The sequence below is a fragment of the Rosa chinensis genome, chromosome 7, assembly GCF_002994745.2.
Source record: "Rosa chinensis cultivar Old Blush chromosome 7, RchiOBHm-V2, whole genome shotgun sequence".
Lineage (NCBI taxonomy): Eukaryota > Viridiplantae > Streptophyta > Magnoliopsida > Rosales > Rosaceae > Rosa > Rosa chinensis.
The window spans coordinates 33,194,594-33,210,249 of record NC_037094.1 but is presented as its reverse complement, the minus strand read 5'-3'; the positions used below and the strand labels follow the sequence as shown (position 1 = coordinate 33,210,249).

The 15,656-nt window shown below is 37.1% G+C and overlaps 1 protein-coding gene and 1 long non-coding RNA gene across 3 annotated transcripts; one reads left to right on the top strand and one right to left on the bottom strand.

Moving 5' to 3' along the window:
- Positions 1-8,325: 8,325 nt before the first annotated feature.
- LOC121050742 lies at positions 8,326-8,732 on the top strand. The gene is made up of 2 exons (XR_005803747.1): positions 8,326-8,507; positions 8,565-8,732. It is a non-coding gene; the product is annotated as an uncharacterized LOC121050742 (long non-coding RNA).
- LOC112179417 (protein SENSITIVITY TO RED LIGHT REDUCED 1) lies at positions 8,402-13,559 on the bottom strand. 2 transcript variants are annotated; one of them, XM_024317823.2, is made up of 3 exons: positions 13,455-13,559; positions 11,621-11,672; positions 8,402-9,572 (listed from the first exon to the last, which is right to left on the bottom strand). In XM_024317823.2, the coding sequence occupies exon 3, from the start codon at positions 9,502-9,504 to the stop codon at positions 8,662-8,664; it is 843 nt and encodes a 280-aa protein (XP_024173591.1). In that variant the 5' UTR covers positions 9,505-9,572; positions 11,621-11,672; positions 13,455-13,559; the 3' UTR covers positions 8,402-8,661. The 2 variants fall into 2 exon arrangements, with proteins under 2 accessions (XP_024173591.1, XP_024173592.1); XM_024317824.2 differs by having other exon boundaries at positions 8,402-9,606; positions 13,455-13,527.
- Between the last annotated feature and the right edge of the window lie 2,097 nt (positions 13,560-15,656).

Sequence of the window (15,656 nt, the reverse complement as noted above, 5' to 3'; positions counted from 1 at the left end):
CTAGTTAACTATTGAGTTAGAGCATCTTTAGCAGACTTTATTGTGGCTCTTTAGCTATTTTGGAGAGCATGTTTAACTTTTTATCTATTTTAGCAGCTGCACCAGACTCATAAGTGGCTCTCTATTATAATTTTTAGCTATTTCGCTCCTAAATATAGAGAGCGGGATGAGGCTCTCTATAATTTAAAACATTCATTTTAAGATGTTTTATGTAATTTATAAATACATTTAAACTATTTAATATTCATTTAAAAAATAATATAAATTCAAAACTAGCTAAAATAGAGAGCATTGATGCAGACGTAATTCTATAGTGGCTAGCTAAAATGATTTTTTAGCTACTTTAGCTAAAATTTAACTCAAAAATGGCTAGCATTGCTAAAGATGCTCTAAACTCCAGCAAAATACCTAAATCCTAAGTTAAATTTAGGTTTTAGTTAAATTCTTTCTCATCTCTAGCTAAATATAACTAGAGAATTTAGCAAAAGTTAAATTTAACTTTTGTTTAGGTATTCTGCTTGAGTAGAATTTTAGCCTAAATTAGCTAAATATTCAATTTATTTTGAAATAAGTAGTCTGTTGGAGATGCACTAAGTATTCTAAATTAGCTAATTTGCTACTATTGTCTCAAACTAACTAATTTTTATCCATTCCTCATGTACGATACACAAAACCAACACCAATCTAAGTTATCACAAAATTACTAAAATGCCCTCATGTGCTAGGCAAAATTAACTCACTTAACGGAATGGTAGCAACCTGACTAATTTTAAAAAACAACATTATTAGCAAGTCGACTAATAATATTCAAAACGCGTATAGTAGTAAATTGGGACTAATATAGAAAACAAGGAGCTACTAGTGGGTCTACTACTATAGAGTGCTATTGTTTATTGTATTATACACACACACACACACAGATCCTATCCAGAGCGATGCCTTGCTCTGAAATTTTATAGCGATGTTAGAGTTTAGGGTCACTTTTCGGTCCTATATCCACATCTCGACCGTTCAGTTTTTAGGTACTAATGTATAGATTATCTCTGCAAAATTTCAGTCAAATTGATGGTCGTTAAGGCGTTAATAACTGCCTTCAAGCTAGTACGGTTCAAGTTGAACAGATTTAGTTCGTCCATTGGTTTGAATGAGTTAAATACCTTATAGATCATCAATTTGGCTGAAATTTTGCAGAGATGATCCATACATTAGTACCTAAAACTGAACGGTCAAGATGTGGATATGAGACCTCAAACTGACCCTAAACTCTAACCTCATTCTGAAATTTCAGAGCGAGGCATCGCTCTGGATAGGATCTGTATATATATATATATATATATATATATATATATATATATATATATGCGTTCTGAAGAAGATGTCCGCACCCAGAAAAAGTGTTGACGTCCCTCTTCCGGCCTCGATCAGGCTGTGATAGAGGCTCTGCAGTTGCAAACGAACTCTTTGGATGTCCCAGACGGTGTCACCATCAAGGCGAAGGCTTAGCTGATCGGAATCGAAGGTGTGCGTGGTGAGCTCGCCTGAAACCATGGAAGCCCAGCGAGGTCGACATTGAACTCTTCATCAATGACTCCATCGACAGGCAGAGGCTTGACATTGAGGCTTGGTTTGCTTCCGGCAACCACTGTGCCTCCATCACTGCCTGATCGAGGCCAAATGAGGGACGTCCGCACTTTTTCTGGGTTGCGGACGACCGCTTCTGATCGGGCCTATATATATATATATATATATATATATATATATATATATAGGGAGGATCAAGAGAGGACATCCTTACTTTAAGTATTTGATCGGATTTTTACTATTTTACATATGTATATGACCTAATTCAATGATTTCAACCGTTCATCCTTTAGATTCATATGCAATAATTGTGTTTACAAAAAATCAACTAAATCCATAATCATTTGGTCATTCAAAAGTGTGTAAAGAAATGTAGTCCGTTAGATAAAATTAAAAAAAACATTGTGCTAATCAAATGGTTAAACGTTTCCCGATTTGGCTAATTTTTTATAAGATTCATATGTGTTAGGTTACTAGAGAATGAAAGGTGTGATTCTTAAAATTCTTGCTAAAAATAAAAACATCCTCACTTTAAGAGTTTAAGGACGTCATCTCTTAATCCTCCCTATATATATGTCACGCCCCCAAATTCAAGGCCAATATTGTATTGAAATATGGCTCATGAATTTGTGACGTGAGTCAAAACAAATAAAACTTCATTCTCGAATAAATCAACAAAAAGTGAACGAAATCAAAATTACGTCTGAATAGTACTTTGGGGAATGCTACATACACACGCACATGCGTGTGAGTCTAACACCACAATGCCATCTGTCATGTGGCAGTAGAATTGAAATAATTTATTAATGCATTTTTTTCCCTTGTTACTTCTACCCTTGTTGCTATACTCTCTCTCCTTCTCTTTTTTGTTACAAAGCTAAAGTCTGTCTATCTTCTTCTTCCTCTCCTCTCTTCTACAACAAGAAGACACCACCACCGGTAAAAGCTCTGGACCCATCAAATTCATCAAAGAAAGAGAAACAACAAATGAAAGAAAAAGCTTGAAGAGAGAGAGAGAGAGAACATATATGGGATATGTTTTCTCTATTCTCGGTCAACTGGAGCTCCACCAGTAAACACCAACACCACCACCGTACTCACCGGCCATCGACGTCCAGCCCAGCCTCCATAACTTCCGACAACGAGTGATCCAGAGCTGTCAAAGCGCAAGGAACAACAACTTTCCCAAATGCGAATAATCAATCTCATACAAAACCCAAAACCAAATTCCAAATCACCATCCCCGAAAACTTAATCCACACCTATGACCTGTGTAACAAACCACCTAAATCCGTTTGGTGACTTACAAGATTATTGCAGTTAGTTACCAGATTACCCCACTTATAATCCAAACAACAATCCAATCCACAATGCCAAGAATTACCAAACTTGTGCTTCTTGCAAACACAGCAAAACCAAATGCGACCCAGATTGTTGGCTAGTCCAATACTTCCAAGCCCATATGCGCCAAAATTACAAGAATGCCCAGTAGGTGTTAAGTGTTATTGTCTTACTCTGGTGTTTCAGTTTGTTTGAAGAGAGAGAAGAAATTAGTTTTTGCAGAAGTAGGAGAAAGGAAGTAGAAAGAGAAGGGCAAAAGTGACAAAAAGGAAAATATATTAATCAAGCATATCTTTTCTATTGCCACATGATAGGTGGCATTGTGGTGTTAGACTCACACGCATAGTGAGTTTGTATGTAGGATTCCCCTAGCACTTTTATTAGAAAACGAAATCATTATCATCTTTACAAAACCAAAGTTTAGCAAAATTCAAAGCATTACACGTAATCACTAGAAATAGTAGTAGAAAAACATTCTTTTATTTAGTAGGTTCATCTCGTTTCCCCAAGCATCTACTCATTACCTGAAAACAAGAAAGTGTAGCATCATGAGCAACACAATTCCAGTAAGTACATAATGTATACTAAAGTATCTTATAAGAAATCAAATTTGAACAACCAAGTAAAAATGTACCAAGAACCATTTATATGTTCATACCAATTCTTAAATATGTATATGCATACACACAACATACACACACACACACACACACATATATATATATATATATATATATATTCAAATATATTCGTCTGTGTGAATGTTTATGAGACTGGTAATAAATCACAAGTCACATCTCTTTTATCGAATTGACAAATATTGTAGCATTAATAGATGAAATAACCTCAAAGCAATGTATGCTCAATTCTCTTCTCACTTAACATCGTAACATATTAATAATATATCACAAACAGATATTTGATCAAAATAATATAAGTATACTCTTCTTCTTAGTGAATATTTCAGATTAACTGGTAATAATTCATAAATCCACGTGCTAGGGTCCATAATACCAAAGCACGGGTAAGTCGCAGCATACCAAGGACACTACCAAAGTATGTATACTTAAGGTTTGACATTTCCATCCCAATGAGTATAATAGTGCACTATCTGAAGGGACTGGGGCCCACAACTTCCACATAAAACATTTTACCAGTAATTCACTTAAGCACGAGGGTAGTACCATTCACCCGGCTCCATAACTTCAAGCATATACGTCAATAAAATATAGTAAGTTTTAAGTAGTAAATAAGACAAATACTTAAACACTAACAAAGCATATAAGCTCACATAATTTAAATACAATTGAACATTATTGTTAGTACACAATTAGAGTGAGCAAATTAATATATACATATTATATATATATATATATATATATTTATAATTAAACTTGAAAGTAAATGTGCAATGAAGTAAAGGTACTGTAAATTAAAAAGTAGTAAGAGAACATTCGTTAGTAGTCAAAGAATTAGTAGTTCTTTTTCCCATAGTATTAGAAATCTCAATCCAAAGTGTCCATTCGTCTATCAAAATAATAGTACCAAGAACCGTCAACTTTCCTTTTTTATAACTTGTTCACTTTATGTCTGAATTAGGCAAGTGAGGACACCATGTCAAAGGATTTTTCGTAAGGAAATCAATGGAATGAGTCATATAATCTAGTTCAAAGTGATAGAGTCCAGAAATGGTGAAAAACCATAACAGCGCAGAAACTGATATTCTTGATATTGATCTTTGATGTCCAAGTCTTTATGTGCTGTATATTTGACTATTGCTTCTCAGACTTTCCAGTTTAATTAGAGGTCCTAAGCTTTAAATTGATATAAAGCTTGTAGAAAATGGTTAAGAAATTATGGAAATATGAATTTTTGAAGTTGTGATAGCTGTGTGAGATTTCCAGCGAGTTTACTAGTTGAAAATTTTGATTGCCCATAACTTCTTCATTTCTAAACCTTTTTTAGTGATTCAAAAGCCCAAACTAAAGCACTTTTCATGAAGAATTTAATCCTGTGATTACCTTTGACAAAATAAACTTTTATTACATACAAAAATAGAGGTTTGCAGCAAAGCAGATTCTTTTCCATTTTATCATCAGTTATGCAATTTGATAAATCTTAAAGGCAAAAGAATATAGGAATATATTCATGTACTTACTGTACTTACTTAAGAAAATCAGAAGTGAAGTGAAGTGAAGATTTTGGTCTTTGATTCAAGCTTGGACTTCTTTGACAAAAAGGAAACTTCTCAAGAGAAAAAGGGTGAAGGATTTGTGTGAGGAGCTTTAGTTGAGTTTTCTCTTCAACTAAGGAAGCTTCCGATCAGCTTTGCACTTGATCTTGAAGGAAATATGATACAGATCATGTGTTTTTATAGGCTAGAAACATGTACTAGAAATCAATTTCAACCATCTTACCATCTTATTTGACTTCTAAGACCAAGTATTTAAGTGAGTTGGAAGAAAAAAATCAGCTAGCCCTTCTAGATGTATTGGCATTTGAATTGTATATATATACATATACATAGATACACATTTAGTCAAACTAATAAGTAAGGAATTTTGGTGCTTTCTTAAAGTTCAAATATGTGTTAGCAATAATTAGTACTAAAATGACATGCATCATAAAAATAATATAAATAATAGTCATGAGCTCAATAACAAATATCGAGTGTACACAAGAAATATGAACTAAGGTATTTTGGTAAGTTTACTAGAACTTTAATATTGAAAAAATTACCTATATATCTTGTAAGTATGATATGCGGTGTCATTGGTTTCTAAAAGGAAAATGCCCAGAAGATATTTGGATTCTTTATAAGTTTAAGGTATCTTAGAGTGCCCTACAGTGATACTAAGTTTCGGGTTTTATATATATATATATATATATATATATATATATATTCTCAAGTGCGGACGTCCGTACCGAAATTTCAGTACGGATTTCCTGTTTTCGACCACTTTCCAGCCACATTTTTACATCTTAACCGTTCAACTTTTAGGTCCTAGTGTATAGATCACCTCTACAAAATTTCAGACAATTTGGTGATCGTTAAGGCATCCAAAACTGCAATTTACACGAACGGACTGAATCTGTCGAACCGGAACCATTCGTATTTATAATGGTAAATTGCAGTTTTGGATGCCTTAACGATCACCAAATTGGCTGAAATTTTGCAGAGGTGATCTATACATTAGGACCTAAAAGGTGAACGGTTAAGATGTGAAAATGTGGCCGGAAAGTGGTCGAAAACAGGAAATCCATACAATCCGCACGGTACGGATGTCCGCACCTGAGAAGGACTGTGTGTGTGTGTGTGTGTATATATATATATATATAAGAAACGACTAGAAAAAAATTACTAACAAAATCCTTTAGGACAACCCAATCCAAACGAGTCAAAGTTAAAAACTCTTAATACGCTAAGGGAAAGATAGTTGTCCCAAACTTGCTCGTCCCTCACTAAGTGTCCCTCACTAAGTGACCAAGATTAACCAAAGTAAAGCTTGCTTCTCTTAGTCATGTCGAGAGTTGATTGGAGTAAAAGACTTGGATAATTGTTGAATTCCATGATCAATGGTCTCAAGTCTCCAACGAACACGCTTTCTCGCTCTCCCTCGAGGAACAGCCGCCACCACTTTTCTTCTGCTTCGTCTAATGGAGCGTCGCCTCTTTCTCGTCCTCGAACGGATGTCCTTTGCCTTTCTGCTGATCTGCTATTTCAGCTGGGGTAGGAGGTGGTGGTTGGGGGAGAATAAGCGCTTCAGCGCCTTGATTTTACAGCTGGTCCGACTCCGTTCTGGAGCGTATTTGCTCTGAAGCACTAGGCTCTTCAGATGGCGGTTGAGGCAAGGTTATGCACAATGGCATTTGGGTGGTGAAGGATGGGATTTGCCAGGCACGGCTAGGGTTGCTATGCTCTCGGTCTGTTTCGGCTGGATGGTGGCGCGGTGTGTGCAGCGGTGGTCTTGATCAAGCCCATGGGTGCTACGATGACAGTCTGCGGCGCAAGTGGGCGGGCAGGTGTTTAGATGGTACAGGTGGCGGTGACCTTTAGATGGTTTCAGGGCAAATTTGGGCTTAGGGTTAGAGGGAGAGTGCAAGGGCTTTGCTTGGAGCTCTGTTTGTTGGGCTAGCTAGAGGCTGGGCCTGAATTGTTTTGGGCCAGTCTGATTAGGGTTTTAAATCTAGCTTTGTTTAGGTTTTTTACTTTAGCATCTCTGCGTAGGATGGTCGTAGGGTTCAATGAATAATATTAGGGTTAATTAGTTCTTGGTTCTATTCCGAATCTTTCCCTAGTAGTGTCAGGTTACTAGTTACTTATGGTGATGTTGGATAATTTTACATTTTAGGTAGCCCTATTCTATTGCTCCATGTCGGGTACAGCCCAAGGGCTCTCTGAAGATGGCTCAAGCTTGTTGTAGCCCTCTTTTTTAGGTGAGCTATTACATGTAATATTCTCTATATTCATCAATGGATGTGGGTCACATTCTCTCAAAAAAAATTTCCAACACCATTGTTATCTCTGACACAATTAATAATCAATTGAGAATCCCCTTCGACAAACCTTTGTTCCTAGCTTTGGGTTAGCTATCAAGAAGGCCAATAGCTTCAGCAAGAAGGACACTAGTACGACCAAGTCTTCTAGCTTCATCAGTGATAGGGTTGTCATTGCCATCTCTTATAATGAAGCCAGAACTAGCAGCCCCGGCCCCCGGTGTCTTGGATAAGGGAGTCATCAGAATTTATCTTGAAAGTGTTGACAGGAGAAGGGTACCATTTTATTTCAGTTACAGCTCTCGGCAATCGAAATAGGTTTCGATTGTGCCTGTGATAAGACCGGACAATTGATGTAGCAGAAACCACCACACAGACGCATAAACAGATTTGTGTCCAAAAACAAAGTTGTTCCTTGCACACCACGTATGCCAACATACCATTAAGATCTTAGCAAACGGATCATGATTATTAGAAAATAATATTCTAACATTCACAAGAGAAATTATCATTCAAGTTCATTCCTTTGGATGAGAATTATTGATGAAGAAAGAATTTCACTATTGTGAATTGTTGAAGAATATCCTGCAAATCACTCTTGAGAATTTCACTATAAATTATTATTGAAGAATTTCACTAAACGTCGCATAATCACTTCATCAGGTACCAGGCAGCAAATTAATCTACCAATCTTGAATCCAAGGGTGTCAATAATTTACGATTGTAACATATGGGAACTGCCTAGAAAGTTAGAACCATTCTGTTTTTCAAATGAGATAATAAATTCTTTGAATCCCAACCAATTTCCTGGATTTCCTTTCTTCATCATCAATAAAACTCAAGGAAAAAGAACTTCTCCGCATAACAAAATGATGAAATTCAAATACCTCGATTAATGGAGGGCAATAGCCATCAACTTCAGATTGCTTAAGAAGGGCCTAGAAGAATCCAAAGCAGAACATTTCTGGAAAAAAGACTACTCTTGATGGTAAATAGTAAAGTCCTTAAATTATGGCAGTATTCTCATTAGTCATTAAACATTAAAAAAAAAAATTGCAATGCAATTGTCAGTAAACAGGAACCAGCAGGTGCACACACTACACATAAAAATTGCAATGCAATTGTCAGTACACAGGAACCAGCAGGTGCACACACTACACCACAATAATAGCCTACATCTGTAGGAAAGAATAATATGCTTCAACCATCAAAAAAATTCTCAAACCCGTCAGGAATTTGTGATCAGCAATTGCTCAACTGCATCTCTGTTTCAAGGACAGGGCTGAAAAATTGCCAACTTGAATCATGAAAAACACCAAAATAATCATCTGAAACTGTCTTGATACTAAATTCATTTGTGAATCTTCGGACAGCCAGGATATAGTTGGTGGAGTGAATGATAGCTGAGTTCTTGAACTCTAACAGATGCTGCTCATATGTCTGAAAGCTATTCCCAAACAATACTATACAATTCAACTGCCGCACTCCCCAATTCGCTTGTAAAAGATTATCATATAACTCAGCCTCACAATGTGGCATGAAAAACATCGTTGGTTTTTTAACCTCACGCCGACCTTGCTCATTAATAGATAACACAGAGCAACCAAGAGCATCCAAAACCCGAGATTCTGTGGAAGAAAGTATAGGATCAAACACCTCTATATCTCCAATCCAATTGAACCTTCTTTTCAACAAGATGGCGAGGCTCAACTGCAATCGAGGGGATTCATATGATTCAATGCTGCCTATGCCGTATATTACCATCTTCATCTTCAACTCGGAACTTAAAACTCTATGGAAGCAATTCATCATCTCTGGAGTTTGCATTTGATCCAGCAAGGTAAGATAGAACTGAGAAAGCTCCAATTTCTTCATACAGATCTGTATCTTCTGCATCAATTTTGATTCTCGAACAAAATTGATTTCAATATCAGTTGGAGCCCAAGTTTGTTGTTGTTGCTGTTTCTCTACAAGACTTTTCAGTATGGGAGGATTTCTTCTTTGTCTTCCACGACGAGATGAAACAACTGTCCAGTCTCCATTTAATGTACCTGGAGCAACGACAGTCTTTGCAGAAGATGCCATTGCAATACAATAATTCTTCTGACAATTGTTTGCAAAGCCTAAACAACTGGTCTAGGCAATACAAAGAGCTGTCACAATTTGCGGAGAGAAACCACATAAGGACTGATGCAAGGGCCAAATTCAGATTACAATATAACATATATACAAGTTCATTCAAGTGTTAAGCACCAAATAAAAAGTGCTTTTTATTAAAGAATATTGAAGCAAATAATGAAAATGAGCTGCATACATATGGGAAAGTTGAAAGCCACACACATAATGAAAATGGGCACTGCTTTGCCTGAAAGATTATGATAAACATAGCATTTATGTTCTAAAAGTGATACCCACAGCAGAGTAAGCATCTCTTAAAGAAAAGACCAGGAAATCACATATCATGATTTCAGAAAAGAAAGAATGCAGAAATCTATAAATGCAGCAGTCTTCCCAGGTCAGCACCAATCTGTTTGGAGAGCTTTAGAAACTATTTTTCATGTCTTATGCTAAATCATCAGAATGTGAAGAACTAATGTACTAGAGAATAAGGAAATCTTTACCGATGGTTGGGGAAACCTAAACTCATATCAAAATCTGAACTGATAAGGACACCCAAACTCATATCAAAATCTTTGAAGTGAAAATTGATTCCAACAATGGGATTGAACTGAGAAAGCTACATATGCCAGAGAGCATCATTAAGATAATGCGCACAGAAACTCTATGAATGTAACCACTCCCAGGCTTAGCCTGCTCTTACTGAAAAGGCAATCACCATACCCACCACTAATAGTCATTAGCACCTTGTGAAAAGTAACTAGCACGTTTAGTTTCAAGAAGCTCCTGTCGATAGACCAACCATGTTTTATATATAAACAACAAGGATGACTGTTCCAGGCATAACTCGGCCAAAATACATGAGAAATTTAGCTGGGTATATATAAACCAGGGAATGGCTCTTTATGTTCAAAATTGGCCATCAAATGCACATAAATATCTCTGTCTCACTATTTAATTCAGCCAAAAAGTAATCACTGAAATGAGAAATTTAGTTTCTATAAACCAGGAGGGCATGTTCTTACTGTCAAGAATTGGCCATCATATGAAAACTATGAATGTCAAGAAAAAGAAGTTACAATTACAAATTGCTGTTATGGGCCACTACAGTTTTGTTTCATGCTTCTCTTTATGAACTAAATTTGCTAGATAAAAATTTAGTTAACCACGAACATCAAGAAATTTACCACCAGTTCTCAAATGGGCACCGCTTCCCTCATAAACTAAAAGTGTCCCAAAGAAACCCTAGAACCCTAACCTAATTCCTGAACAGGACCAATTCAGCGCCAATCAGAGAGACAGAATTCACACCTATCCAAAAGAGAGGGAGACATTTGAACCTCGCATTGGCAAGCATTACTGAGAATGAGCTTTGAAGGAGACAATCCTGGTGCACGAATTGGATGCTTCCGCTACAAGCACATGGGTACCAGATTGAGTTCCGAAGAGACATCGGGGTTGATGGAGAGAGAGGCCGGAGCAGTGGGACAGAAGCCTTCTGGAGAAGGAATTTAAGGCATCAACAAAGAGGAAGAGGCGGAGGCGCAGCCGAGGGTTTTGCAGACGGATGAGAGAGAATTTAGGAAGAGAGAGGAGGGTTGAGGCGTGGTGAGGTGTGAAGTTTAACTTCTGAGATAGGCTTTTCTTTTTTTTACAAGGAGGTGAATCGATTTTTGGCCAAAATTTTTGGAGCACTGAAATTGCAGACACAGCGTGCATCGCCAACATGCCTTACATTTTATTACAAGTATTGAGTTTTACGGCGTGCGTTGCAAATACGCCTTAATTTTTTATTTTTTTTTATTTTTTAAATAGTGCAAGATTTACATGCACATCATAAATGATACTCGTTCACGACACGCATTTATTCTTGTTGTGAATAATTAGTTTTCCTGTAGTGAGCGTACAAAATAGTATTCCTCCTCCTATGGTCCTAACAAAGTAGTCTTCCTAATTTGGTTCCATTTATTTGTCAAATCATTATGTCACAGCTTCAGTACCAAAGGCTGTAATACAAATGAAGATTGAATGATATCAAATATACTGACAATGCAAAAGAAATATGCCTCGTGTGTATGCTTACCATCAAATCTGTTACATATGGTACAGCTCCAATTCAACTCCACATCCAAGTCCTGTAACACCATGCAGCAAAATTAGTGTTCGCAACAAAAGGCTTTCCATGTCCACATTAATTCTTCCTAACTACTTCCAGTCCCTCTGACCACTCTATTTGTGATTCAAAAGATGATGCAGCTAACACTGTGTGCTTAATATACGTAATATAGCCAAAGTCGCCACCCAATATTAGGAAGAATTACCAATAATGCTCTAGATCGAAATAGCTATTGTCAAACTAAAATGATCAAATGCCATCCAAAGTAATGAGAAAGCAACTGTGTGGATGTTATGTCGAATATGTTTATAAAATTTACCAACTGAAAGGGAAGAATTTACCGTGTAGAAACACAAGAAATTAGATAGTAAAGATTTTTTTGGAAGGTTTATTCTAAATGGGTGCATGGAAATCTACACACACCATGATCATGATAAAATACAAAAGAAACAAAGTAAAATAGCACAACAATAACAACAATAAAAATTCAAAAAGCAATCCACAGTCAACAGTAGCCAATTAACTAGAGAACCCATCCACAACCAACACCATCTCAACTCGCAAAGAAGCATTCCATACAACATTAGAGTCAAAACCATCTGAATTTCCTTTTTTTTCTTTTATTAAAGAAAAAAATCAAGTGGGAAACCGCCAAGTAACGGTTTAAATTGCTTGAAGATTTTGAGATGAGGTAACCTGCTTGATGTGGCAACAGCGTTGAGGGTGTTGCTTCACTAAGACGTCTGAGAGAGAGAGAGAGAGCTCAGCACTCAGAGAGGCTTTGGAAGAAGGTGTAGAGGTTTAAGCATGACTGGCCTAAGAGAGAGGGTGATAACTGATAAGATACTAAGAATTGTAAAAGCCATTTTACTTTGTCTTCCTTTTCATTCCTCTAATCTTTAATAGTTTTTCGATCAGAGCTCATTCATAGGCAGACAAAGGCTTATTATCCCCTTTGGTACATTGGTATTGACCTAAGTGTTCACTCTAGCTTTTAATATCCTTTTTATTTTGGTCAAAACTCCAGGCACATCAGAATAACAATGACAAAATAATACAAAGACAAAAAAACCATTTTGTTCTGCTCTTGGCTTGTTGATTAATTTTCTCTTAAAAGAATCATATTGAGGAATGAAAAGATATCACTGTGAAATAACAAAGTAGACATATGAGACGCATTTCTATCATTGCAGTCTCTTAAAAGTACACAAGCTAAATGCTCCATAAACAGAATATACACAAGTATTTCGAACTATCAAGTACATTTGAAATAAGGTTCTAATCTTTATCTACCCAAAAGAGACCGTGGATCACTAATACTATCCCAGTCAGCATAACTCGCCTCATCTACCAACATTATCCGACCCATTCATGTCAAGCAAAGAAACAGTTCTATAAAACCCACTTCCATTGCTGAAAAGCAAGCACTTCCACACAGGTTCAAAATACAAAACTACAAAATGGAACCGGTTCGAGAAGCACAAATAATGTTCTTTCACTTCACCAAAATCAAGTAATTCGTCCAATTTTCTTGAGTTGAATTCAGACCCACATAGCACTTTTCGATTTCAAATACATATGCAATCAAAAAAGCAAAGACTCGGCCAACTCAAGGTGGGATTGGGTAGTCCAATTACAGAAGAGAATACAAAACCAACAATTGCATACAGAAAAAAGAGGCACAAAAATCAAGAAAAATTAGAGCAAACAAGATAATTGAAACGATTTACTCTACAGTTCGTGAAATTGAATCAAACATATAAAGAGAGACAGAGTAAAGACAGAGGAAGAAGAATCGTACCTGCAAATATTCTGCACTCTCAACTAATCGAAAGAGCGGACTGACAAGAAGGGAAGAAAAAGAGGAGTTTCTTTCAGTGAGGTTATGATGTAAATACTAACTTTTTGGAATTTTTCTTCCTTATAATTTTTAGTACCTGAACTTCGAAAAACGTGAATACGGTACCTGAAGTTCTTTTGCTCGATCGAGGATTGGTACATATGGCCGTTACCTCCGTTACAGAGGTTGCCAGCTGGCCTTTTTTGAAGGGTATTTTTGTCCTTTTATGTCTTAATCCTCACTAATTGCAGCCATGTCCCCACTCCACCGATTAACACCAGCAACAATTTCTTTCCTCCTCCTCCTTTGGACCTCCACCACCAGTACCAGACATAGAAGGACAATGAGGAAGAAGCAGTCAAGAACAATGAACGGAAAAAGAAATCGAAGCTGCCCAAAGTCAATTCAACATAATGCCCAAGAAATCGGACCGGATGAAGGTGGAGGAGAGAGGGATGGGTCCGATGGGGAGCTGGTGAGGTCATCTGTTGAGTTGGTCAAGACTGTGGAGACCAAAGTTTCGGTTGTTCACACAATTGGACGTACTCGATCTCTAGCATGAAGTTACATCGCCGGCCACGATTCGAAGCCAGCAATCTGTTGCCCAATTTGCCGGATTGAGAAAATATTAGAACTGGACAGTGATGAGTGAGTGTTGGAAAAGGGAGTCTAGTTTAGGTGATGAGAGGAGAATGGTGATCATTGGTTTGAAGACGAATTCAGATGCGAATGTAGGGGATGAGGAGAATGGCAATTGTTGTGATGAAAACAAGACCAACAATGGTGGGAACGACGGGGTTGAGGAGAATGGGAAGTCATTGGATGAAATTGGGGGAGAGATAGATGGGGAAACTGGTGTTTGAGGTTCCCATTGCTGGTACGAGTGAAAATGGTCAAGACCGGGTGGGAGAAGATTTGGATGGCAGAGTATGTGAGTTCTGTATTGGAGATTTTGTGTGGGGTAAGATTAAGAACAACCGATGGTGGTCGGGCCGGATTTGTGATCCTTCAGATGCTTCTGAGCTTGCAGCGAAATTGAGATTGAGAATTTGAGACTTTCCAGTCCATCTCATCTCTTTCTTTCACCTTCTTCTCCACCCCAAACCAAGGCCTAAGAGAATGATTTTTTTTTTTCTGGGTTTTTCTTCACATGAGAATCAAGCTGATATGGGTTTTTGATTGAAAGTTGGAATCTTTGAATACATGTGGGTATTTGTACGTATATTAATTAGAGCAAGTGATTCTTCAATTGATGGATTCAATATCCAAACAGAATTCAATATTGTCCACAATTTCTATAAAATTCTCAAGCCTTCTGCAATCTCAAAGCCAAATATGTGTCGGGAATTTTAGCTACGTCTTGTTGGGAATATTGCAAGGCTAGATCATCCATTAAGATCCAAACCCATAAGTTTTTTAAGAAATCAAACAAAAGGGATGTACTTCAACTAAACTTGCACAATAGATCGAGATCCTCATTTAGGTTGTGAGAGTGAAGAACAGGAGAGAGAGAGAGAGAGACGGAAGAAAGAAAGTGGCCGTGGAGGAGAAAGAGAAGTCTTAAAAAAAAAATTTTAAATGTAAAAGGACAGAAATACCTTTCAAAAATGGTCAGCTGCCAACCTCTGTAATGGAGGTAATGGCCATATGTACCAATTCTCAGTCGGGCAAAGAACCTCAGGTACTGTATTGATGTTTTTTGAAGTTCAGGTACCAAAAGTTATAAAGAGGAAAAGTTCGGGTACCATACGGACCATTTTCCCTATAAAAAATAACTGAACTGTAAACTCGGCCCTTTTCTTTTCATCGAATAAATAAAATAGAAAATTACTCATAAATGTCATTTTGAAACTTTAATTAGCCTTAAGGCCACATTATTTTTCTTGTACATATAAGGCCACTTACATCTTCAAAATAATTTGTTCTCTGATGATTTTGCCCTTCTACCTAAGAAAATCAATTGCTGATATCTTAGTTTACTCATTTTCTCTGTCCTCTCTCTCTCTCTCTCTCGCTCTCTCGCTCTCTCTCTCTGACTCTCCCAGGGAAGCGCTCTTTCTTCCTCTTTGTCCTCTGGCGAACCATTAGTTGCTTTAGTTTCTCTAGCTTCCGGCAATGGCGGTCAAGACGACTATGGCCTTCATCAACCCTAGCTATGATCTA

Coding starts and splice junctions, on each gene's coding strand:
- LOC112179417 (XM_024317823.2), bottom strand. CDS start 9,504: ATGGCATCTTCTGCAAAGACTGTCGTTGCTCCAGGTACATTAAATGGA.